This window comes from Sander vitreus, chromosome 10 (genome assembly GCF_031162955.1).
Source record: "Sander vitreus isolate 19-12246 chromosome 10, sanVit1, whole genome shotgun sequence".
Classification (NCBI taxonomy): domain Eukaryota; kingdom Metazoa; phylum Chordata; class Actinopteri; order Perciformes; family Percidae; genus Sander; species Sander vitreus.
Genome location: NC_135864.1, coordinates 33038333 through 33065491, shown reverse-complemented (window position 1 = coordinate 33065491; position 27159 = coordinate 33038333). Strand labels below are relative to the sequence as shown.

Below are 27159 nucleotides of genomic sequence, written 5' to 3'. Positions count from 1 at the left end.
TAATGTATATGTATGACATCACAACCGAACGGTAGTCCTGACAGTTGGTTTAAAGGCACAGCTTCTGAATACGGGCTGTCTGCATTTCTTGTTTTAATACGTTCACAGTATTTATAAAGCACCTTGTACTTTTTCAGAATCAAAAAAGTGCAGCTTAACTTGACTTAAAAAATAGTTAACTCAGAATCGCGAGCTTGGCAGTTATGGTGCTTTATTATGGCATGACATTTTGAAGTACTGTACACTCTCTTACACAGTCAGATCTAAGGTCAGCAGTGCATGTGCAGTCAATAAGTAATATCAGTGTGTTCTGGACAGTTTGATCACAGCGTGTGTGTGTGTGTGTGTGTGTGTGTGTGTGTGTGTTCTTGTTTAACTATATCCGTGGGGTCCAAAAACCGAGAATACAGTATACTTGTGGGGTCCGGACAGCTTTGTGGGGCCAAAATGCTGGACCCCACAAGTTTAAAGGGCTGTTTGAGGGTTAAGACTTGGTTTTAAGATTAGGGTTAGAATTAGGTTCTGGTTAGGGTGAGGGTAAGGGTTAAGGTTAGGCATTTAGTTATGATGGTTAAGGTTAGGGTAAGGGGCTAGGGAATGCATTATGTCAATGACGGGTCCCCACAAAGATAGTGGAACGTGTGTGTGTGTGTGTGTGTGTGTGTGTGCGTGTGTGTGGTTGAACGTGTGTTTTTATGTGTATGATCAGTGAGGTCTTTGAAGCAAACATGCCACCCTCTGCCACTCCTGCTCCTCAGTAGAGCAGATGAAAGATGGTATGTGTGATTGAGAGTCCACCGGCTCGTTTCCACAAGCTGCCCATTCAGACCAATGAAAAAACAGAATGATCTAATAGCAGTTATGATACAATCACAAGTCTGTGCTTCCCATTTGGATAACACTGAGGAAAATAAGGAATAGCCATAAGGGTGTGAGTCATTTTGTCTGTATGTGTGATGGGTGTGTGTCAATGGATGGGCGGGGGTTTCTGAATTTCTGAATTGAATGTTTCTGCATGTAGGGTAGGACAGAGAAACATAACAGTATGAGGCAGAGCAGAGAAAGCATAAGGATTTCAGTGAGGGAGTGAAATACGATTGGGGTGAAGGAGGCAGGTGGCTGGCCTGCTGTACACCAACCAAACCCACAAACAGCTGTTCATTTCTTAAAGCTCTCTTGTGCCCCCCTACAAGCATCAATTCTCTCTCTACCTCCCCCCCCCCCCCCACCCCTATATGCATCCATCTCCTGCTCCACCCCCACCCTCTATCCAAATCCAGCCATTCTTCCCTCCCACATCACTCCGCTCCAGCTAACCTACTTTGCTCGTGTGCCTAAATCAGGACAGGGGACACAGCTACTTCACCCGTAAATTTCTCACCTTCCGCTCTATGGACTCATCATTTGCAGCATTAATAAAATAAAAAGAACATCAATCAGTAGAATGACAGTAGGATGCAACTCAGAGGAAGAAACTATTCATCTATAGTAACTAGTGACTTTTATAGTTAGAGCAAAGAAAGTCATAGAAAACTGAAAATCATTACATACATACATTGTACAGGTTTTTATACACCATATGGTTTTAATTTGTTGTGTTTTAAAAAACCTGATGTTTTTATGACTGGTCTGTTCTATTTTGTTGTTTTGTAAAGCACTTTGTAACGCTGATTTAGAAAAAGTAATCTATAAATAAAGATTATTATTTGTTATTATAAAATCAGTGTCTCTGACTGCACGCATCGTGACATCCAAAGAGTGGTGCTATAACATTTATCATGTCTTTCAGCCAGTATTTACATCCCACAAGTGTGCTGCTGCTTCCCAGTGCAGGACATCCTTTCTTCTCCTTACAGACCAGATGGCGAGCTCACTTGCTGGCCCGCAGCGCACGGCCCACCAGCATGAAGACCATCCCTGAGATCAGCTCCAGAGGCACGCCAGCAGCCGCCACCATGAACGATAGGCCATAGAGCACAGAAACCTGTGCATGGGGACACGCCTCTCCTCTCTCCTGCAGGACGTAGCGCTTCACCTCCGTCACCTCCATCCACAGTACATAGAGCAGCAGCACGAACAGGAACAAGCAGGCTGGGGAGAGATAGAAAGAATATGAGGGAGACACAGGTATAGAGGCTATCAGCTGTGGTGGAATGTAACTAAGTACTGTACTTAAGTATACATTTGAGGTATTTTCTGCTTTTACTCCACTGCATTACTCTGACAGATTTAGTTACTCCTTGAGAAATTAGGATTTCCGCACACAAAACACATGCTTATAAAATATAATGTTTTATTATAAATTAAACTGCCCAACAATATGTAGGCCTACAAGTCCAGCTGAAAGCATTAAACACAGAACAGTTTAGATCATTTCCATTTTTTTCTGCATTGTACTTTTACTTTTAATACTTTAAGTACATTTTCCTGATGATACTTACATACTTTTATCAGAGTAAGCATAACAAAAGAGTCATTTTTACAGTGTGGTATTAGTACTTTTACTCTAAGTAAAGGATCTGAATACTTCCTCCACAATCAGTGCTGTGAGTCAGTGCAAAGGAATGCAGCTCCATCTCATCTCTACTGTTATCACGGTTGCAGTGTTTGAACCTGCTGTTGTTATAGCGACAGTACTACAGAGGGACATCTGCTGCTCTGTGTGTTGCTGGGTATGTGACAGGTATGAACAGCTGACATGAGCTCCACACATGTGCACAGACTATATTTTACCAGCAGCGATGAGGAAAGCCCCGCCCAGCTTGTAGAGTTTGTGGCTGATGAAGGGGACACCGCAGACCAGGATGAATCCTCCAGTTAGAGCTGCGACCAGGCCAAGGATTATCAACACGGTCCAGAAACCCCGAAACACTGCAGGAAATACACCCAGGCCATCAGAACAGCTACTTAGCCACGTACTGTATATAGCATGGCGAGTGAGTGTTTGCATTCAGGGTGTACCTATCATCGAGAACATTGAGTTATGTTGTCAGTATTTATTTATTTTATGCACATTTTGGCAACTTGAGGGGAGTGACCTTCTGCAATTGAAGAAATAGTTTGACATTGTGTAATATGCTGAAGAGTTAGATAGGAAGATTGATTTACTACCTCTATAGCAGTGGTTTTCAATAATGTCCCCCCTGTGAGCGGGTGTTTTATGGGTAGATTTTAGTATTTTTAGAATAATTTGACTACTTTAAGGCCAATACATAAATTAAAATAAAAAGGTTCAGTATTTCTACACCAGTTTGGAGTGTGGAGACTTTCATTTGGGGATGTGTGGGCAAGCGTCATTTTTTCAGGTTTTTCAGAAAACACAAAAAACTGAACCAAATACTGAATATATATTTATTCATAATTTCACTCAAAAATGTTACGACAATACATGACTATTGACATACTAATAACAATTATGCAACATAAGAGGAATACATGCCTTAGGCAATTTTAAACCTTCAACTGTCAACAATCAGTGTGTTTACCTCATCACTAACCAATCGGGGACGAGCCCTGAATCATGGAAATAACTTCAGTGATAGAGTGGTAGATTTTTGTTCTTCTTGAAGCGGCTGCCATTTTGAAAAGCTTGTAAAATTGCCTAAGTCACACTGTCTTTTGACTTAGGCAAAATAAAACGACCTATGTCCCACTCTTGACATAGGAAGTTATAATAAAGGTGTAGAATCACATGACCTGTTCAATTAAGGATGTAGGATGTATTTTACCAGAGGTGGCCAGCACCATGAGGAGATGATTTAGGCAAAAAAATCATTTTTGTCAAAAACTTACTTAGGCCATTATTTTAGGAAGGTGACAATTTGTAATGAAGAAGAAATATGAACACCATCTCTGCACTTATTGTATTGTTTTCCAATCATTTATGATGATGCTCCTTCAGTTGAAGCCATGACCCTTCAGCTTCTCAATGTTGGTGATTTGGGAATTTTTATTTTACTGATATTCTCAATGTAAATGTCCAAATGTAAATTGTGAAAATGTGTTTATGTGTCACTGTGTGAGGAACTAATTGTAAAATAATACATGCATGTGTGCCTGTGTGTGTGTGTGTGTGTGTGTGTGTGTGTGTGTGTGTGTGTGTGTGTGTGTGTGTGTGTGTGTGTGTGTGTGTGTGTGCGTGTGTGTGTATATACAGATCAGAACAGCTTTAATCTTTACATGGCCGTGGAACTACTACAGGGAAAAAGATATGACCTCATTTGGTATTTTATGATTGTGGTAGAGGGAGTGCTGTCAAACAAGTTAGTCCAAAAAGAGTTTTTAATTGGATTGAGATGAGGTGACTGTCAGATGCCATAGTATCACAGTATCACTCGTACTCATCAAACCTTTCAGTGAGCCCTCGTGTGTCCTGTATAGAAGCATCTGCATCTTCACTTTCCTTTACTTCCCTTTAGTCACCTGTCTGTAAGTATGTGAGTGAGTGCGTTACCTGCTGTAGCATCATAACTTGGATGTGGCACCGGTCCAAGTGCAACAGGCAGAGGGAAGAGGTAACCATGGATACAGACCTTGGATTCTGGCTGATTTGCTAGATGAAAACAAAAAAGTAAAAAGAAAGTATTTTAAGGCTAAAAAAAAAATCAAAAAAACTACAGAGTATAAATTAAAAACTATATAATATATAATTATGTGGTTCTAAAAAAACACACAAGCCAAAAACATCAGCAACTCTGAAATAAATGCAAATGCCAACACATTCTTCTTGCTCTCCTCCTGTATATTTTCTGTCAAATATCTAAATTATAGACATTTTTCTTTCTTGCACTTGTTAGTATGTCAAGCAAACCACACTGCTAAGCAAGAGACATGCAACCACACTGGACAAGCCCCAACAAAACTTTGTTTTGGGTGCCCGGATGGCTCAGTTGGTAGAGCAGGCGCCCATATATAGAGGTTTAGTCCTCAACGCAGCAGGCCCTGGTTCAACTCCGACCTGCGGCCCTTTGCTGCATGTCATTCCCCCCTCTCCCTCCCCTTTAATTTCTTCAGCTGTCCTGTCAATAAAGGCCTAAAAATGCCACAAGCGTACATACTGAAGAGAGTGGCCAGGACTGCATGTGCTGTGGGCTCCACCTGAAACACACATCGCCAGAAGAAGCCCTCGTGGTGTAAAGTGAGAGATGGAGGAGAAGCAGTGACAGCTTCCACTAACTGGATCTAAATGATAAAAAGAGACACACTGACATCAGCACACCAACAGAGAGATGGACACTGAAATGTCTGGAGATGGATGAAGCGTAATGTCTGTCAGTGTTGTCAACACGTCTCTGTGAGCCGCTCTGTGTGATTCTGTACTTCAGTGGTGCCGCGGCATCAAACGTGGTTCTGATTATGGCCTGCTCGTGTGAGGTTTTCAAGGGGAACTTATGAAACACGCATGACTGGTACTCTCCATTTGCTTGTCAGAAACATGATTGATGGTGCCGAATAACACAATGCAACTTTAATCATCCTCTTCTATTGAAAATGAAAGACTTTGTTGTGATGTGGCGTTTTGGGAGGAGTTCACCAGAGGGATTAGCTTTCATAAATGTATCCCTTACTTTGCATTTTGTGAACTTTCTTACAAATGTAGCATGGAAGAATAAACTGGGAAATTAAAGGGGCACTCCACTGAGTTTACACACAAAGATCAGTTGACTTGTGGAGCACTACGCTGTCTGTGAGAACACTTGTATGATGGCTCTGGAGGAGCTTTTTTTTATTTAATTTTTTTTATTGATGCTTAAAGACACAAATACACAAATCATCATACAGTTTTTCATACACAAACCTAACAAACATACAACAAAAAACAAATCACATACAAAATAAAACAAAACAAAGAGGAAAACTGTCCACAATCTCCAAAATGTGTAGAGGAGACACAGACCCATAATTTTTTTGAGTTATTTTTAATGATATGAAGTGATTTAAGGAGCAAATCTTTTTTAACTTAAATACCTGGAAGGAAGGCTGTCCCTTTGGCCATTTCTGTTTATGAATAAAAAACTTTTTGCAAAACAAAAAAGTTCACTACATATTCCAAAGTGTTATTATCAGGATTATCATAATAAAAAAGAAAATCTTTTACGCTAAGAGAGTAAGGTGGATCAAAAAGGTGACTATTTAAGTCACTGAGAAATGTTTTAGTTTTCTCACATTCAAAAAATAGGTGTGATAGTGTTTCATCCACATCACCACAGAAGGAACAAGCACTACTTATGTCATATTTGGCTACAGTAACATTCACGGGGTATATTTTATGAAGAATTCTGAATTGAACCTCCTTCACTTTATTTGTAATGTAGTATTTACTAGGTAACAACCAAGCTCTTTTCCAGTTTATATCAGGAATTGGCTCTGGAGGAGCTTTGTCAAGAGAAAATAACCCAGATGATGTCATCAAACTGATGACAGTCCCACCAGCCTCAGCTGCACTCTGTGTTTAGTGCTAATTAGCTAATGCTACCATTCTAACATGCTAAACTAAGATCAACTAAACATCAGTGTGTTAGCATTTTCATTGTGAGCTTGTTAGCACGCTTATTTTAGCATTCCTCTCAAAGCATCGCTGTGCCTTTAAACCCTAACAGAGCCATTAGCATGGCTGTAGCCTCTTAGTCTTGTAAACAAAAAGCCTGCATTACTAAATGATGTTTGAAAGACATGGCTGTTTACCAGACATATACTGCATTATTGCGGTGTTGGAATAATCGGAAAAAGTAGTTCCCGACTGAGAAAATTCTTGTGAACGCCCCTTCAAGTTGAAACAATAACTAACAAAAAGTCTGAGAAACTTTTGGGACACAACTTGCAGAGTTGATGTCATACGCAGAAGCATGGCAGACAAGAGTACATTTTGGGTTGATGGTATTGCATGATGGTACATTTTTTGCTCAGATGTAATTTGTAATATGGCATTAGATTGTTAGTTGCTGTCCACGTAGAGTAACCTGTATTAGTTAGAAAGGTTATCATGAACCCTGATAACAAGTCAGGTAAAGCATTTATGGAGTGCTTTTAGAGAATGGAACGTTACGGGTGCAGCAACAAGCCTGGGACAAAATCACTAATATAAAGCTTCAAACTGGAAATAAATCCTGGAAAAGCTATTGACGCTCTGAGCAGTAAAATACACCAAATCTTCTTTGTAGCGTCCATGTTGTTTACAACTTAATGTTTTCAAGCCTGTGAACACACCGAAGTCAGATACACGACTTCCCAACTCAACTATCCAAGCAGCACGTGAATTCAGCAATGGAGGGTCTGACAAAAAGATGCTATTGGAAGCATTATGGGAAGTGTAGGATCTAGTGTTTTTGGAGCTTGTCAAGTCAAACAAAAACTCAGGATGTCTTGCACTCTGGTACATTGATTTGGTTCATTCTCTTTTAAATCGGTTTCTTTTTTACATCCCCCCCAACTTTACAAAAGTGCAAGACTAAACTATTTTGGTACCTCTTTAAATATCCTATAGTGGCGTAGCGTGCACACCACAGTACACTACACAGTGTCTGATCAGATTCCACATTGGCTTCTCCTCTCACATGATGTGATGTTGTGACTATTATTTATACTGTACAGTTTAGTTGGAGGTCACTGACCAATTCTGACAGCCAGCAGTAAAGTTTATTATTGTACCTGTGCTAGTGAATATGTGCTGCGCAATGAATCGCAATTTTATTGATATCGCAATATGGACTACTACAATATCCAAATTGCAATATTTGTGTTGTGGTGCTGCAGAGACATCCCGACATACAAATCATATCCTACAGACTAAAGAAAACATCTTTCTTTGGTACAGATTCAAGCCAAAAAATCACACTATAATCATTTACATTTGTTCAATTTTAACATTTTTCCATGAAAATGAGAATAACGATACAAAAACGATCATTGTCTCCAATATCGTTAATCACATCGCAATCACAATATCAGTTAAAATAATCGCAATTAGATATTTTTCTCAGATCGTGCAGCCCTAGAACACATACGTATAGTATCTGTCCTACCTCAGTCCCATTGGCATCTTTAGTCAGTGTTGTTTGTGTCGGCCATGTATACGGTCCACAGTTGTCACTGGCCACCAGCCAGTAGTCTGTACTGAAGGCAAGGAAGAAACACAGAGTCCCTAATACCCCAAATATCCCCCCAGCCAAGGACGCAGCTCCCACCCTCATAACTCCAGCCTAAAACCTCCTTCACAGTGCTCTTTCTCCTCAGCTTCAGGTCAGTTCTTCCTCAGCTGTCTGGTGTCCACTCTGCAAACCCCTCTGCCAAGCCCTGGTCCTAATGAAAACGGGCTCTCCCAGCCACTCCCTGGCATGCTGGGAACTGTGGTGAAAAGAAGCTCCAGTAACTGAGGAGGTCAGGCGGGGGTACAAGAGTTATTTTAAGAAGCAGTAAGCCTGTCCTCGTCAAATTACCGGTGGGTGTGCTGTGCATTTGTAAAGGAACCAAGGAGAGGCAGGATTGGTTTGAGTATGTGCTTGTAATGTGGACAGCGAGTATCACCGTTTATGACTGCAAGCTATTTCTAAGGTAGGTGTTACACTTTGAAAATGAATTAGACTGGAGATGCAAATGGCCCTCAAACCTCCAGCAAGAGTTGAAACACAGAGCTAAGGAAAGCTTTATTGTAGCTGGCAAACACTCAAAATGATAAGACCAGGAGGTGAGTTATTAATCCATTTAAAAAGTTTTAATTGGAAGATATCCATACAATTGCAAAAGACCTTTCAATAACCCTGAAACCCACAACTCTATGGCTAAATAAATATGAGGTACTTATCACTTTATGGAGCCATTTTGAAATGACTGAATTCACTGGTTTACATTTCTTCTCCTCGCTCTCTGTCTTTCTCACAGTCTGCCTTCATTGCTGCTTCTCGCTCTCCAAAACAAAGCTGAGTTGTTTCTTCGGGGTTCTTCCAACAGGCGCTTGATGTTGTGGAGAGATCTGCTCCTTTCTGGCAGCTGAAGATTTGGGATCCACTAGCCCTCTGGTCTGAGAGGTAGCTGCCGGGACAGATGAGTCCTGGAGGACAGGCCTTGGGCTCATGGAGCATACTGCCAAGAGAACAGAGGCTGCTGTGAGCTCAAGGCCCGCAAAGTCAGACTAGTCACACTATAGTTGTCAGGGTCAAAGGTCAGGAGGTGGAGAGAGACGAGAGACAATCTCATGACGTGTCTATATACTTACCCTGTGTTTTTTTAGTGACTACTGAGTGCTCGAGAGAAGCAGAGGAGTGGAAAGACAAGTGTAGATATAAAAGTTGTTCCCATACCGATACCAGTTTCAGAAATACCGACGATACTGCCTAAAATGCTGGTATTGGTATCGGCGAATATGCAGGTTTATGCACCAATCCAAAACAATCTACTTTAAAGTAGTTTATTTATGTTCTGATTCCAATATGACTGAATAGATAATACAAGAAATGTATACGTCATTCATTCTATCTATGTGTGTTTTTGTAACTTCTCTGTATGTTGTATTTGCTCATGTTATACAAAGGGTTTAACCTGAGCCAGGCCATACAATGAGAGCAATCATATCACATATATACAGGGTTGGTAGCATACAACTGTTAAAAAATAATATACATGTTTTTTTTTACTCAGTGCTAAAAAAAACTACCCGATCTGTCCTCAGTATACGCTAGTTCAGGTATCAGAATCGGTATCGGGAGGGAACAAATAGTATGGGAACATCTCTAGTAGATATAATAATACTTTTTGTCATCCATACACCAGTTATTGTCCTTTCCAACAGTAGGGTCTTGGTACACAGACACACAAAGAAACATGACATACATACAGTACATTATATCTTGGGGACTTATAGGAAAAACTGCATATTTTGTCCAATATGTGTCTTTTGTATATTTATATGTATTATATGTCTTTCACTGTACCTGTGTGAGACCTGCTGAGTCCCGCTCTCCCTCTGCGTGAGCCACTGAACTCATCCTCCCCCTGTCACGATGGAAGTAGACAGTAAAACAAACAGGTTTGAACTAAATCAGTGGGATGAATAACTCAATCAAGCTTATTGATCATTTTAAGTAAAGTGGTATTTTCTTGACGCGAATCATGATGTATATCCCGCCTTATTTCCAAATAGTGACACTTTTGTCACAAATAATTGTCACCCTGACAGTGTGTTCATGAAAAGTAGGAGCAGACAGTAATTGGTTGGTTTTCAAAGATAACTTAAAACATTTACTTTTTATTCAGCGGTGATCCAGAATGAAAATCTGCAGAATATAGCAGACTGTTTTTCTGCTTGGGGTGGAGATGTGTTAACATTCTGAGTTTTATTTTAATTTTTTTTAATTTTTTTAATGTCTGAGGAAAATTCTGCGGAATTCTGTGTCCGTAGATTCTGTGTGGCCCTGCTTATGAGACATTTTTGAGGATAAAATCATGTATTTTTCATTTTTCATGTTTTTCATTTGCCTGATGAAGTCAGATAGCCTTTTTAATCTTAAAACGGTACCAGTATGTAGCATTTTGGAAGGATTATTTCACTTAATTTGTTTAACATTTTACTTGCTTCAATAATAATGCGAATCAGAGGAAACGAGACTGCAAGACTTGTGTTAACATGGTACCTGTGTATTAAACGTGTATCTTTCTCCCAGACTCTGGTGTCTGTGAAGAGGCTTCCTTGTTCTGTCCATGGTGGCGTCCTGGTGCAGGGTGTGTCTGCTGTAGGCTGGTGTCTGCTGGAGTGACAACACAAACAGTACATACCTACTGTATAGTGCAACAGAGGTACACAAACCCAAGCTGTGAATTTACCTTGTTGTTGAAGTTCTGAAGGTTTCTGGAGAGAATACGCCTGATGCTGTCCATCTCCTCGGGTAAGAGGGGACGGCTGTGGGAGCGAGGGTCCACTCTAAAGGTCCATTAACGTTTTCAATTAGCACATGTAACAGGGTCATATTTGCATTTGCCTTTATCTAATTTATAATTACAAAATCTAATTTATAATTACAAAATATTTATTCTGGTTCCTTATTAAAAAATGTATCTGGTGTCAGTATGCAGGCTATGTGTTAGAGTTCAGAGCCCCTACTTTATTTCTTCTTCGGTGGTCCTGTTACTATAAATCCCTCTCCCCTTTTTTTGTAATACCATTTGGGAGAGAAGTTGGAGCAGGCCGTTCTGATGCATGACGTGGTCTGTTTATTCATGTTTGTCACCAGAGAGAATAAATATACATCATAAAGAGATCCTGGTGTCACGGTGTGGGGAATAAAACAATCACAACGCAGAAGTCCACCAGTTACACATAGATAACCATGGTGATCATGAAACTTTCCCTAGTTTTAAAGTGCTCATATTATGTTTTCTGGCTTTTTCCCTTTCCTTTATTGTGTTACATATCTTTTTTTGTAACACTGCTGCTAGCATGGCACGCCCTCATACTCTGCTTCTGACTGGCTAGTAGTCCTTACCTAGGTACTGTCAGGGCACGCCCTCATACTCTGCTTCTGACTGGCTAGTAGTCCTTACCTAGCTACTGTCAGGGCACGCCCTCATACTCTGCTTCTGACTGGCTAGTAGTCCTTACCTAGCTACTGTCAGGGCACACCCTCATACTCTGCTTCTGACTGGCTAGTAGTCCTTACCTAGGTACTGTCAGGGCACACCCTCATACTCTGCTTCTGACTGGCTAGTAGTCCTTACCTAGGTACTGTCAGGGCACGCCCTCATACTCTGCTTCTGACTGGCTAGTAGTCCTTACCTAGGTACTGTCAGGGCACGCCCTCATACTCTGCTTCTGACTGGCTAGTAGTCCTTACCTAGCTACTGTCAGGGCACGCCCTCATACTCTGCTTCTGACTGGCTAGTAGTCCTTACCTAGGTACTGTCAGGGCACGCCCTCATACTCTGCTTCTGACTGGCTAGTAGTCCTTACCTAGCTACTGTCAGGGCACACCCTCATACTCTGCTTCTGACTGGCTAGTAGTCCTTACCTAGCTACTGTCCTGGAGATCCCTGAGCCGGACTATGAGAGATGCTGAAATGAAGTAAAAAAAAATATATCTATATATATATTTTATTATATATATATTCTCACAGTGGTGGCGCCTCCTCGTCTCCCCTCTGGTCCCTTCTCTCCAGCTCCTGGTAAACTCTGAGGATGCTGGAGGGAGCCTGGTGATCCTCACGGATCAGGAAACGACGAAGGTACTTCTTGTTAAACTGCTCAAACCTCACACACACACACACACACACACACACACACACACACACACACACACACACACACACACACACACACATAAAATACATTTCAGTGACCAGCTGACTGGAAAATGATCTGGACCTTTTGCATGCGGTGTTTGCTGCCATCTACTGGTCATTTCAGGTCCTATTTTTATGGGCATACAAAAACATTTAGGGGAAACACAATCAGAAAATGCAAAGTAAATGTAAAACAAGAGAAACTAACTTGTCTTTCCAGTAGTGCTGCCCCCAGTAGCCAACCACATCCTCTATCCCTGCCAGCAGATGATCAATGAGCTAAGAGGAGACATGATGTGAGTATATCATTCACAGATTTCGTTTGCCTCTACATATCATTTCCCATGGGATATTTTGAAGTGGGTGTCCATCCCTGCATGCTACATATCTATTATTAAAAGTAGCATCAAGTGGCCGGGTTGGCTCAGTGGGTAGAGCAGGTGCACATATATTTAGAGGTTTATGCCTTGACGCAGAGGTCCAGGGTGCGACTCCGACCTGTGACGATTTCCTGCATGTCTTCCCCCTCTCTCTCCCTTTTCTCACCTAGCTGTCCTGTCCATTAAAGGTGGAAAAGCCCAAAGAATAATAAAAAGGTAGCATCAGAAAACAGATGACACTTTCTATGCTGAACTATCACTATTATTTTCCTTTGACTGATGAAAGGGGGAAAGCAGAAGAGACCTGTGTTCACACACAGAGGCCATGACACCACCGCAACATGAAAGACGCATTTCTATAATAAAAAACTGAATCAACTAGAAAACTGAAGCTCATCGCTGTAGCATCTTTACTTACAAGGAGGATATCATTTCCCCCTTAGATACTGTACGGTGATCCAAAACAGCAAGAAAAGTGTTTGAAGATACATAATGTGTTAAGTTATCACACATATATTAACACTCAATGAGTCCTTCTTCTTAGATAATTTGCTTTGATACATACATTGTGCTACAGCATGATTCCAAAAGCAAGGACATTTAAAATACAGTAAAGGTCTTAAGCTAAGAAATATGCATTTTTAAATAAAATGATAACCAATAATTTCATGTTGGTTTGTTAAAATATTTTAACTTGTTATACTGAAAAAATGTCATACATATACAGTATGAAATATTTTGAGAAAATTATGAAATTATTACTATAAAAACAGCTAAATGAATGATGTATGGAAGAGACATGACTTATTGTGGTGTCTACATTCCTCGCTCGATTGAATAAGGTGATAATTACACTTGGAATACACCCTTTTAATAATGCATATACAGTATACACTGTCTTCCTTACAGACCATTTTGCCCCCCGGCCCCCCCCGCTTCTCACCCTGCTGTGGATCTCCTCGCTGACCGAAGGCAGAGCTCTCTTCTTCCTCTTCACATCCAGCAGCTCTACTAGAGGCTTAATAGTCATCCCCTGAGAACCAGACAAAACCAAACTCAACAGATATCCAAACAAGTTCACTCCATGAAGCCAAAAAGAAAAGAAGAAGCAAAGTTGAAAAAAATGTGACTTCTCCCACCTGTACAAAGACAGTGAAGAGGATGACGACGATGGTCGTTGTGATGAAGAGTCTCTTCTTTGGGAAGTCATCGATCAGGAAGACGAGGGAGAAGCAGATGGCCCCTCTCAAGCCTCCGTAGGCAATGATGAACTGATCTCGAAAGGTGACAGTGTTCCTCCGGAGCTTGTTCACCACAGCAGTCAGCAGGAGAACACCTTCAGAGGAAGCCACATGCGTTGATTCCTCTATTCTGACCACTGCTTATCAAGCTCCATGGCCAGACCATTTTTATACATATATATATATATATATATATATATATATATATATATATATATATATATATATATATATAGAAAGAGAGATGCCTTGAGTTTAAACATCTCATTTTCGAGGGGGTTCTTAAGACAAATACAAAACACAAAATACATTCACACATAAACACAGCACTCCCAAGCCTAACTACTCCAACACCAACTGACTCCCCCTCATGAAATACTACACAATAAATTTGCATACATCCCAATTGCACTGCTATGCACAGTATATGCACAAAAAGGTGCCAACACATTAAGGAGGAGAAAAGTAAGAAACTAAGAAGAAAAAAAACAAACAAGAAAATCAACAAGAATCATGTGTCATGTCAAATTAGAAGCAGGAGCAGGTTGATTGACTTAAAGACAGATGCCTTAAAGTGTTCATATTATGCTTTTTGGCTTTTTCCCTTTCCTTTATTGTGTATATATATATATATATATATATATATATATATATATATATATATATATATATATATATATATATATATATATATATATATATGTTTGTGCACGTAATAGGTTTACAAAGTGAAAAAAGCCCAAAGTCCCCCCCAAAGGGACTTACCATCTCCAACAGAAAACACTGTTCACAAACTGCTCCAAACAGCTCTATTGTAGTCCAGCCTTTACTTCAGAGACAAACGTGGTCACTTTGGAACACACGTTATAATGCTCGCCTAGCTAGTCCTTACCCAGGTACATCAGGGCACGCCCTCATACTCTGCTTCTGACTGGCTAGTAGTCCTTACCTAGGTACTGTCAGGGCACGCCCTCATACTCTGCTTCTGACTGGCTAGTAGTCCTTACCTAGCTACTGTCAGGACCCTCATACTCTGCTTCTGACTGGCTAGTAGTCCTTACCTAGGTACTGTCAGGGCCCTCATACTCTGCTTCTGACTGGCTAGTAGTCCTTACCTAGGTACTGTCAGGGCACGCCCTCATACTCTGCTTCTGACTGGCTAGTAGTCCTTACCTAGCTACTGTCAGGGCACGCCCTCATACTCTGCTTCTGACTGGCTAGTAGTCCTTACCTAGGTACTGTCAGGACACGCCCTCATACTCTGCTCCTGACTGGCTAGTAGTCCTTACGTAGCTACTGAGCATGTGTGACTCCCAACAAAGATGGAACAGAAGTGAGATGTCTCACTCTGTAGCTAAAACAGAGAGCTCAACACACAGGGTGAAAAGAGGAGCTGCAGCAATGTAATAATATGTAAAAATGTAAAAATATGGTGTTTTTTGAAAACTAAATTATGTAAACCCATTCTTATATAACCTCTAAATACAATTATGAACCTGAAAATGAGCATAATATGACACTTTAAAGAAACCAAATGAAGTAATAGATCAAAGTGAGGTGTTCCAATCAGATTTGCTTTAAATTTAAAGGCATGTCGCCCAATTTATTTGGAGAGTCTGGGAATGAAGAAAAAGGGTTACTCAGTATGTCTCGGACTATATGTTGATCTATATGTGATTAAATGTTATAAATAAGGAGGATAGTGAAAGAAAATGGATTTAAAAATAAACTGCTGCTTCGAAAGTAGTATACTGCTACTACTATTATTTCTATTTTATTGTTACTATAATTGCCACTGCACATCATGCCAACTGCTATAATTATTATGAAATCCTATTCTGTATCTGTGTCTCTGTTTCCCAACCGGCAGCAGCAGATGGCTGCCTACCAAGAGCCTGGTTCTGTCCAAGGTTTCTGCCTGGTCAAAGGAAGTTTTTTCCTCGCCACTGTTGCACTAAATGATTGCTCTAGGGGGGAAATTGTTGGGTCTCTGTAAATTATGGAGTGTGGTCTAGACCTACTCTATCTGTAAAGTGTCCTGACATAACTTTTGTTATGATTTGACACTATAACTAAAATTGAATTGAAGTGATGTAAAAAGTGAAAGTGCAGGAAAGATTTCCAAAGCTACCTGTGGCCCTCCAGATGAGGCAGAGCAGCAGTGTGGAGCAGACAAAGGACCAGCTCCACATATGGACATCCTGTATTGTGGACACACCCAGGAAGATGAAGATGAGGGTTTCACTCACGCTGCTCCACATCTTCAGGAAGTACTGGATGCTGGTCTTGCTGCGCTCTGACACATTAGCCTCCACATACTGCTTCATGGTCACGGCGCAGGTCACTATGCTGCACAGAGGGGACGAAATATAATCAGATGTTACCACGCTAAACATTTACATATGTTTTAGTGTTCTTGCGCCAGTTGATATTGCGATGATGATAAAAAACATAACATAATTTATTCTGATCTGAAAAGGGTTTTATGTTGAAATGTTAACTTTATGTTAGTACCCTTGTATTTACTCTACATTTATCAGTTTTTTTGTTGAATTGTAAATTTGATACTTGTACCCTTTATGTACATATTTGTTTTGTGTCAGCACTAGGAAAGTGTTTAATTAAAATGTAGTCTGGCATTGCCAGACCTTCCTCCACAGCGCTGTGGAGGAGGGTCTGGCAAGTCCACACAGCATTCCGGGACGGGAGTAAAACGTGCTTGGGTTTATTGGCATTTCTTTAAACCAATCACAATCGTCTTGGGCGGTGCTAAGCGCCGAGCAGAGCCACGGTGCCTCTGCAAAATAGCCTTGTAGAACTTGTTCTAGTTGTTTTAGACGTGCAACAGAAAACTCAGATTGGACAGATAGTCTAGCTAGCTGTCTGGATTTACCCTGCAGAGATCTGAGGAGCAGTTAACCATAGTCCTCAGAAATCTACTGGAGTTTAAAATTAGAACACAAAGACATCACCACACAGGAAGACATCCGAAAAGAGTGAAATCCGGCGGAATTTCCGGCAGAACAAGAGCAATCCCAGAAGTGGAACGTCGTGGATATAGACTACTTAAAATGTGTCTGAATAAGCCTATGATAGATGGGCCGTGTAAGCGGCCAGACACAAAAATAAACCATTCAGTCATTCATGAATTCATTCATTCATACAAAAGGAGGTCTTTGAGTTTGAGTTGATGCTCGGCAGCACTCACGCCATGATGCCAGAGAGGTGAAGCATCTCTGAGGTCAGGTAGGACAGGTAGGAGTAGAGGAAGACAAAGAGCGGGGCGATGACCTGGGCTCTGGAGGTGAACCGGGAGGTGAGGGCCGCCACCAGGCCAAAGAAGAGGCCTACGAACAGGCCGCCGAGGCCCACCACCAAAACCCTGCACCCCCCCAGCAACACATCCAGCCCCGACACTGACGGCAGACGGAGGAAGGACTCAAACAGCTTGTAGAGCACCTGAGAGGACGAGAGATGTATTCAATAATAATAATTCATTACATTTATATAGATCTTTATTATAGACACTCAAAGTGCTTTTGGGGGGACGACTACTCTCTACCACACCAATGTGTAGCACCCACCTGGGTGATGCGTGGCAGCCTAACGGCGCCAGACGCTCAACACACTTCAGCTTGGTAGAAAGGGAAGGGAACATGTTTTTAGTGGTGGGGGAAACCGGAGCACCCGGAGAAAACCCACTCAGACATGGGGGAGAACATTCAAACTCCACACAGAAAGGCCTGGGACCACCAGGGTTCCACCCAGTACCTTCTTGCTGTGAGGCCACAGTGCTAACCATATGGGCACCGTGATGCTGGTGGCCCAACACAGAAGAAGATATCTTTGGGACTGTTCGTTATTTATATAAATTGCCACCAGTGGAGTTTTGGGATCTTTAGTATAATTACACTTGACTCTCCCTTCGCCATGAACATTTTTCAATGACCCTCCTAAATGATTGTGAAAAGAGGCATGACCCTCCCCATCAATTTATGGATGCCTTCTGTACTGGTTAGCATTTAGCAAAGATTTACAGATGTCCTTTATTTTTTACAGCCATACTAAACATTTAACCTCTGCATTCTCATCTTATACATCCCACTCCTCTGTTATGGTGTGGTGGACATTCAGTAGATTTACTCACTAACATTGTTGTGGAAACACAACAAGCATGGAAACTAAATGTACACTTCCTGCATTACTGCATTACTTTAAATACTAAGTTACTCCTCTAGTAAACTAGCATTCACAAGAAATAAAACAATAAAACATTGAGACCATTCAGCAAAGCACACTGGGTAATTAATTCAACACACAAACTGGTTGCTATGGACTCGTCACTAGGCTTCCTCAGTCATTGCATATTTTAGCTATATAGGTAAAGCTGCCGAAGCTGAACATTATCCAAAACATTATCCAAAACATGTGTTTATTTTTAAAGCAGATTTTAAATTACATTGTAACAATTTAACAATTCAGCCTTATAAAATCCAATCGCGGCACGGCTGTTTTGGAACGCAATAGACAGACACTTAAATGCAACTAAAACGTAACAGTGAACAATCAGTGTTGGACCTCCAGTCTGTTGAGATGCCTCTCCAAACGCAGAAACGAAGCGCAGTCACACCATAAAAAAAAATCTGTATTTTTCCGTAATCCAATGACACGAAAAAAAGTAATCCACAGCGATCAGTAGATCCACAAACAGAGTCACGGTGTATCCAGCAAGGCCAATACGAGCATCACATTCACCAGCCAGCTCCAAACAGGTGAACGAGGCCTCTCCACTTCGCCGTTTAAACAAAGTGGAATAAACGTGTAAAAGTCCAAATCTACACAAAACCCGCAATCAATTAGTAAGCTGACATCACATGTATATACACGGCATTTAGGAAACCTTTATTGCAACGTTGGCACGGCAAGATGTCCAGACTAGTGCAACAGTAACTTTCGTTTTTTGCGTCCTGCTGCTCCTATCGTCAGCCAGGTAATATTTTTTTTACTAAAGCAGTATATGAAATCTGATGTATTACCTACCACCATTTAGTTGTTTTGTGTTATTTAAAATATTTATAAAATATCTGGTCATGCCAAACAAACATAATTATTCCACTAATTTTTTAAACAATACAATTACCCGTTTCAGCCACCAGGGGGGCAGTACCCCTGCCCCCCAAGCAAACTCATGGGTCAGACCCATGTGGTAGCGAAAGAGGGCTGAGAATGAGAGCTACATGGAAAAATATGCACCAAACAAGCCACTTTGAAATGTTGCTGTTTCCATGAATACAAAAGTTGGGTGATCCCCCCCCAGACTAAAACAAATTTGGGTGACCCTCCCCTCAACAAAGAAAAAAATACTGAATGGTCCCTTAGTGTTATTTTCACCACCTCTCGCCCTCACCACGGTCACGGCGTCATTGAGCAGCGACTCTCCAAACACCAAGATGTGAAGCTGGTCGTTGACATGCATTTCCTGGAAGACGGAGAGCACAGCCACGGGGTCGACAGCAGCGATCAGAGAGCCAAACAGCAGGCAGTGGAGCAGAGAGATGTCTCCCAGAGAGCTCGGGGCCAGCAGACACACACCGTACAGAGACAGGCCGATGCCCAACACGTTCCAGAGGGTTCCCAGCACCGCATACCTGCATATACACAATCAGCAGTTTTACAGGAAACAGGAATAAAACTGCTTGTCAAGTTTGTTCAAGATAACATCAAAGAAACAACACTGATGAGAGCGGTAAGACTGAACCAAAACAGTAAAGTTCTGGCCAATAAAAACTAAAGCAATGATATGAAAGATGCAAAAATGCTCCAGAGCTGAGAGGAACAGCTGAGTATGGTGATCATTCTCTGTAGGGTGTTCTCTATGAGCCACCTCTTTAAAACATGTTAAATTAGAATGCTAACACATTCACAATGACAACGTTAACATGCTGATGTTTAGCAAGCATAACGTTAGCCATGTTCTTAGTCAAAAAATACAGTTGAAGCTGATGGGAAGGCCACTAGTTTTTCAAAGATCTGGTCACAAAGATCTTTGAAAGATCTGTCTATCGTGTGCGGTGGCACGAGATAGACAGAGTATAGATCAAGTATTTACGCATTTTCCTCTGGGATATTTGTATGTCTGCACAAAATGTCATGGCAATCCATCCATTTTTGAGAAATCTAAGTCTGACCAACAGTGCCATCCCTTGAGCCAAGCTGCTAGCATGGCTAAAAGAAATATTGATAGCATTGTTAGCAGCTTTAAACAGATAAATCATATTTTATCTGCTTGTTTCATTGACGCTATATACATTGGTTGGAAAATGTGAGTGCATTTTACAGAAATGTTATTTCCCTGTAATGGCATATTTAAAAAAAAGAAACTCTAATAATGTGAAGATATAAGAAAACGTGTATTCAACAGCTTTTTCACACAGACCCACACACAGATCAAAATGAAAACACTGTACCAACCAGAGGATGGTCCCGAGGTTTTCAAAGAACAGCTTCCCTGGCAGGAAGTATCCTGCGTCCAACACGATGGGCGGGAGCAGGAAGAGGAAGAAAGCATCCGCGCTGAGAGTCGGGGGAGCAGAGTGGCGAACGCCATAGATCACCCCTCCAACCAGGAGGCCCACCATGATGAGGAGACAGCTCTCTGGGACCACTGCTGGGACTCGACCTGACCAGTGGAAACCTGGACGATAAAGACAGAGAAGATACAAGGGCTTCATGCTAATGCTAATAATTCCACCATGTTGTGACTTCTTGAGCTGAATTCCTGTCTCTCTGACTGAAAGCACAAAAGTGGAGCTATATGCCAACAGCAGATTAGAGAAGTTATATTTCTTGTGCACCTTCTTTATATTGTAAGAATTATTATAATACATTTATAGATGATTTAGATGAACCACTTGGGTAATGTTACTCATACAGTAGTTGATAAAGTAATATAAAAAAAATAATAATAAATACCATAACATAAGAAACCCTGAAGCAATTTCAGTTAACTTCAGATTTGAACCCTCTAACAACATCTAACCACTTCCACTAGGATGTTATCTAACGTTGGCTTTTTCATGTATGAGCAGAAGACCAACTGAAGCTTACCCAGCTTGGCCAGTGAGGCCAGCATGATCCACAGCACGATCTCAAAGGGAGCCTGCACATGGTGATAGTCCACGCTGAAAACGCTCAGAGCCATGGGCAGATCCACAGACAGACTGCCATCGCTGCTGTTGAAGCCCAGTGAGGGGGGCAGGTTGTGGGGCTGTGGGAGCTCAGCTGGGGGAGTCAGGACCAAACATGCAGGCCAAAACAGGCAGGCAGAGAGCAGCAGAGAGAGAGTCCACAGGGCAGCCATCCTGCAGCCATGCTGGGACAACAGGAGAGAGGGACAGGGAGAGAATAGGACAGGGGTTATGGAGATAAAGGGAGGGCGAGCAGCACACACACACACACACACACACACACACACACACATATATGCACACATGTACACACACAAAACAACAAGTCCACAACTCATGCAGCAACTAATGTGCACAGGAATCCCTGAGCTAGCAATGATATCCAACCAGCAGTACAGAGCTCAACACACACACACACACACACACACACACACACACACACACACACACACACACACACACACAATTACTCGCTAAGGTGGGGACACCATTTTTTGACTGGTTTAGGAGGACAATACTACCATCAACACATTACAAATAACACCCACATAAGTAAGTAAAATGTATTTAAATAGCGCTTTTTACAGATAAAAGTCATAAATCACAAAGTGCTTTACATAAACATACAATATGATACATATTAAAAGACAGACCACAATCTAAGCCGCGTGCGAGAAACAGTTAATAAATTAAACATATTAGACCTTAGAGAACGGGCAAATCAAAATCAATATTTCAGATACAATCATCTTACCTGAAACATTGTAAAATTAGTTGGGACGATGTACACAACGATACACTCAAGTCTGAAACCTACTTTAGTGGACTTGGGAGAGCCTTTCATGATTTCCTTTTTTTGTTTAGCATGAAAGGCTCTCATTAGGTCTGCTAATAACAGCTATCAATTAATCTATTGATTATTTTATTTTGCATGTAACTGATGTCTTTAGTCATTGAAATGATAATGCTCCTTACAAGTTCCCAATATCTAATATCTAATATCATGTATTCCAATTGCCTATTTTCAGAGAAAAAAAAAGTTAAGATAAAATGTACTTTATTGATACCACACAGGGCCATTGAAGACAAAGACAAACACAACTACAATCATCATAAATAGCTCAAACCTGTGTGTGTGCTTGTGAAGGGTCATATTACACAGAATATTTCACATTTTATTTTCATATGACTTAAATAAGTATAAAATAAAAAGTTCTATGTCAATGTTATTATGTACCAGTGAACAGGGGATTCCTGTCAGTATGAATGAATGAATTTTTTTACAGTTATGTGCATCAACAAACACATTGCTATCCTATATGAGTAGATTGTATAGAAGTATTTTAAAAGTGATTAAAAATTGAGATATAGGCCAATTGTATATTTAAATGAAACTTTGGTAACCCCTAGTGGGGGTCGGGACCTCCAGGTTTGGAACCAGTGTCTTCGACCCTTGATTCGGATAAGGACAATTTCCACAAAGAAAAAAGAGTGTAGAAACCTCAGGAAGAGGAGAGGGTTTTTTTCCAGGACAGACAGACATAAAATATGTGTTGTATATATCAAAATAGCAAATATTGTATACATCTTAAATGTAGTAAGTGAGAGGTTGAGGCAATATATCAAAGTGTTTGAATTGAAGACTGTGGATCTGAGGAGACATAGAGCAACTTCCAGGTGCTACCAAGAACCTGGACCACTGAGCCTCTTCTGTACCACAGAGACAGACCTGCAGGAGGACAGACTGCACATACAATTCAATTCACTTTATTTGTCATTTAACAATGACAAATACTAGTAGTACTAGAGTACTTGCATATTCAGAAGAAACGAAAAGTTGTTTCTCATCAGTCGCAGTGCAAATTATCCATCCATCCATCCATCCATCTTCATCCGCTTATCCGGGGTCGGGTCGCGGGGGTAGCAGCTCCAGCAGGGGACCCCAAACTTCCCTTTCCCGGGCCACATTAACCAGCTCCGACTGGGGGATCCCGAGGCGTTCCCAGGCCAGGTTAGAGATATAATCCCTCCACCTAGTCCTGGGTCTCCCCCGAGGCCTCCTCCCAGCTGGACGTGCCTGGAACACCTCCCTAGGGAGGCGCCCAGGGGGCATCCTTACCAGATGCCCGAACCACCTCAACTGGCTCCTTTCGACGCAAAGGAGCAGCGGCTCTACTCCGAGCTCCTCACGGATAACTGAGCTTCTCACCCTATCTCTAAGGGAGACGCCAGCTACCCTCCTGAGGAAACCCATTTCGGCCGCTTGTACCCTGGATCTTGTTCTTTTCGGTCATGACCCAGCCTTCATGACCATAGGTGAGGGTAGGAACAAAAAACTGACCGGTAGATTGAGAGCTTTGCCTTCTGGCTCAGCTCTCTTTTTCGTCTAACGGTGCGATAAATTGAATGTAATACCGCACCTGCTGTGCCGATTCTCCGACCAATCTCCCGCTCCATTGTCCCCTCACTCGCTGAACAAGACCCCAAGGTACTTGAACTCCTTCACTTGGGGTAAGGACTCATTCCCTACCTGGAGAAGGCACTCCATCGGTTTCCTGCTGAGAACCATGGCCTCCGATTTAGAGGTGCTGATCCTCATCCCAGCCGCTTCACACTCGGCTGCGAACCGATCCAGTGAGTGCTGAAGGTCACAGGCCGATGATGCCATCAGGACCACATCATCTGCAAAAAGCAGCGATGAGATCCCCAGCCCACCGAACTGCAACCCCTCTCCACCCCGACTACGCCTCGATATCCTGTCCATAAATACTACAAACAGGATTGGTGACAAAGCGCAGCCCTGGCGGAGGCCAACTCTCACCTGAAAGCGAGTCCGACTTACTGCCGAGAACCCGGACACAGCTCTCGCTTTGGTCGTACAGAGATTGGATGGCCCTGAGAAGGGACCCCCTCACCCTGTACTCCCGCAGCACCTCCCACAGTATCTCCCGGGGCACCCGGTCATACGCCTTCTCCAGATCCACAAAACACATGTAGACTGGTTGGGCATACTCCCAGGCTCCCTCCAGGATCCTTGCGAGTAAAGATCTGGTCCGTTGTTCCACGACCAGGGACGGAATCCGCATTGTTCCTCTTCAACCTGAGATTCGACTATCGACCGAACCCTCCTTTCCAGCACCTTGGAGTAGACTTTACCGGGAGGCTGAGAAGTGTGATACCCCTGTAATTGGCACACACCCTCTGGTCCCCCCTTTTTTAAAAAGGGGAACCACCACCCCGGTCTGCCACTCCTTAGGCACCGTCCCAGACTTCCATGCAATGTTGAAGAGGCGTGTCAACCAAGACAACCCCTCCACACCCAGAGCTTTAAGCATTTCTGGACGGATCTCATCAATTCCTGGGGCTTTGCCACTGTGGAGTTGTTTAACTACCTCAGCAACCTCCACCAGGGAAATTGATGCCAATCCCCCCCTCATCCTCCAGCTCTGCCTCTACCATAGAGGCGTATTAGTCGGATTTAGGAGTTCCTCAAAGTGCTCCTTCCACCGCCCTATTACCTCCTCAGTTGAGGTCAACAGCGTCCCATCCTTACTGTACACAGCTTGGATGGTTCCCCGCTTCCCCCCTCCTGAGGTGGCGAACGGTTTTCAGAAGTACCTTGGTGCCGACCGAAAGTCCTTCTCCATGTCTTCTCCGAACTTCTCCCACACACGCTGCTTTGCCTCTTTCACGGCAGAGGCTGCAGCCCTTCGAGCCCTTCGGTACCTTGCAACTGCCTCCGGAGTCGTCTGGGATAACATATCCCGGAAAGACTCCTTCTTCAATCGGACGGCTTCCCTGACCACCGGTGTCCACCACGGTGTTCGTGGGTTACCGCCCCTTGAGGCACCTAAGACCCTAAGACCACAGCTCCTCACCGCAGCTTCAGCAATGGAAACTTTGAACATTGTCCACTCAGGTTCAATGCCCCCCAGCCTCCACAGGGATGCACGAAAAGCTCCGCCGGAGGTGTGAGTTGAAAGTCTGTCGGACAGGGGCCTCCTCCAGACGTTCCCAATTTACCCGCACTACCCGTTTGGGCTTACCAGGTCTGTCCAGAGTCTTCCCCCACCCCTGACCCAACTCACCACCAGATGGTGATCGGTTGACAGCTCCGCCCCTCTCTTCACCCGAGTGTCCAAAACATATGGCCTCAGATCAGATGAAACGATTATAAAATCGATCATTGACCTTTGGCCTAGGGTGCTCTGGTACCAAGTACACTTATGAGCATCCCTATGTTCGAACATGGTGTTCGTTATAGACAATCCATGACTAGCACAGAAGTCCAACAACAAACAACCACTCTGGTTTAGATCAGGGAGGCCGTTCCTCCCAATCACGCCTCTCCATGTGTCTCCATCATTACCCACGTGCGCGTTGAAGTCCCCCCAGCAGAACTATGGAGTCCCCGACTGGAGCCCCCATGCAGGACTCCACTCAAGGTCTCCAAGAAGGCCGAATACTCTGAACTCTTGTTTGGTGCATATGCACAAACAACAGTCAGAGTTTTCCCCCCACAACCCGCAGGCGTAGGGAGGCGACCCTCTCGTCCACCGGGTTAAACTCCAACGTAGCGGCGCTCAGCCGGGGGGCTTGTGAGTATCCCCACACCCGCCCGGCGCCTCACACCCTGGGCAACTCCGGAGAAGAAAAGAGTCCAACCCCTATCCAGGAGTATGGTTCCAGAACCAAGACTGTGCGTAGAGGTAAGCCCCACCAGATCTAACCGGTGGCGCTCCACCTCCCGCACAAGTTCCGGCTCCTTCCCCCCACAGAGAGGTGACATTCCACGTCCCCAGAGCCAGCCTCTGCTGCCCGGGTCTGGTCCGTCGAGGCCCCTGACCTTCACTGCCACCCATGTGGCAGCGCACCCGACCCCAGCGGTTCCTCCCACAGGTGGTGGGCCCATGGGATGGAGGGATGTCCGCCACGTAGCTTTTTCGGGCTGTGCCCGACCGGGCTCCGTGGCAAACCCGGCCACCAGACGCTCGCTGACGAGCCCTCCATCTGGGCCTGGCTCCAGACGGGGGCCCCGGGCTTCCTCCGGGCAGGGTCACTTCATCCCTTCCTCGATTTTTCATAGGATTTTTGAACCATTCTTTGTCTGGCCCCTCACCTGAGACCACTTTGCCTTGGGAGACCCTACCAGGAGCACAAAGCTCCAGACAACACAGCCCTCAGGTTCATAGGGACACACAAACCTCTCCACCACGATAAGGTGATGGTTCCCGGAGAAGGCAGTGCAAATTAATAAAACAGAAATAAATACTTACTGTATAAGTTAAAACATGTTATCTAATAAAAGAGCTAAAAACAAACCATTCAGACAATCAGTCCATAAAATAGGACCATTTATAAATACATACACACAAGAGGCCAAACTCAGAGACACTGTTCACACAGAGAGAGATGCTGGGACAGGATTCAGTTTGAATTAAGGAAAACCCATGATGTCATAGTTATGATTGCCAATGAACCTAAATGTCCAGTTTGAACTGTGGGAGGAAACCCATGCAGCCATGGGGAGAACATGCAAACTCCACATATACTATATATATATATATACATATACACAATGTATCTTTATATACAGAGAGCAGGATGTGTGGTGATGAGTGTGTAAGATTTACAAGTTAATTGATATATTTGAGTTTATTTATATATTTACTTGCATATTTACATGTTTAATTATTTAAATCAGCCATTATGAATCTACCTCGGTGGTTTTCCTCACATTTACCTGAGTCTAAGTTCTGCTAGCGTCTGATTGGTTAGTTCAGCTACATGTGATTAAGTAAAACGAGGAAGTGTTGTTGTTGTGGAGCTGATAAAGTGTGAAGAACAGTAAAGTGCTGCTTGACAAAGTTATCTGTCTCCATCCAGCTGTTCCTTCTAATTTAGAGTGAAAAAACCATCACATATCTGACTGATCCTCGTAAGCAAAGAATTTCTTCTCTGTATTTACATTGGACGGGTAAGTCCAAGAAGGTTTCCATGTCGTTCCTCCATTTTGAAAAACTATAATGGCTGAGAGGGACATGGAGCACTAGCAACGCGTTTTCATTCAGAGCCAGCGTCACG

The 27159-nt window shown here is 42.8% G+C and overlaps 2 protein-coding genes across 2 annotated transcripts; both read right to left on the bottom strand.

Annotated features, from left to right (window-relative positions):
- Positions 1 to 1870: 1870 nt before the first annotated feature.
- LOC144523998 (transmembrane protein 182-like) lies at positions 1871 to 8189 on the bottom strand. The gene is made up of 5 exons (XM_078259949.1): positions 8022 to 8189; positions 5058 to 5181; positions 4454 to 4552; positions 2734 to 2871; positions 1871 to 2091 (listed from the first exon to the last, which is right to left on the bottom strand). The coding sequence occupies exons 1-5, from the start codon at positions 8187 to 8189 to the stop codon at positions 1871 to 1873; spliced, it is 750 nt and encodes a 249-aa protein (XP_078116075.1).
- A 695-nt stretch (positions 8190 to 8884) lies between these two features.
- On the bottom strand, positions 8885 to 19538 carry LOC144523997 (sodium/hydrogen exchanger 2-like). Its single transcript, XM_078259948.1, has 12 exons — positions 19296 to 19538; positions 17097 to 17347; positions 16020 to 16237; positions 13787 to 13983; positions 13591 to 13680; positions 12476 to 12546; positions 12101 to 12235; positions 10816 to 10912; positions 10626 to 10739; positions 9927 to 9987; positions 9212 to 9229; positions 8885 to 9078 (listed from the first exon to the last, which is right to left on the bottom strand). Exons 1-12 carry the CDS (start codon positions 19362 to 19364, stop codon positions 8885 to 8887), a joined length of 1515 nt encoding a protein of 504 aa, XP_078116074.1. The 5' UTR covers positions 19365 to 19538.
- Between the last annotated feature and the right edge of the window lie 7621 nt (positions 19539 to 27159).

Excerpts from the sequence above, each read along its gene's own strand:
- LOC144523998 (XM_078259949.1), bottom strand. The coding sequence starts at position 8,189 with ATGAGGGTGGGAGCTGCGTCCTTGGCTGGGGGGATATTTGGGGTATTA. Across the intron at positions 5,182-8,021 it reads AAGATGCCAATGGGACTGAG|ATCCAGTTAGTGGAAGCTGT; the intron begins GTAGGACAGATA and ends TTTATCATTTAG. Across the intron at positions 4,553-5,057 it reads AGTCCTGGCCACTCTCTTCA|CAAATCAGCCAGAATCCAAG; the intron begins GTATGTACGCTT and ends GTTTTCATCTAG.
- LOC144523997 (XM_078259948.1), bottom strand. The coding sequence starts at position 19,364 with ATGCATGTCAACGACCAGCTTCACATCTTGGTGTTTGGAGAGTCGCTG. Across the intron at positions 17,348-19,295 it reads TCAATGACGCCGTGACCGTG|GTGCTCTACAAGCTGTTTGA; the intron begins GTGAGGGCGAGA and ends TCGTCCTCTCAG. Across the intron at positions 12,547-13,590 it reads GCGAGGAGATCCACAGCAGG|CTCATTGATCATCTGCTGGC; the intron begins GTGAGAAGCGGG and ends GTCTCCTCTTAG.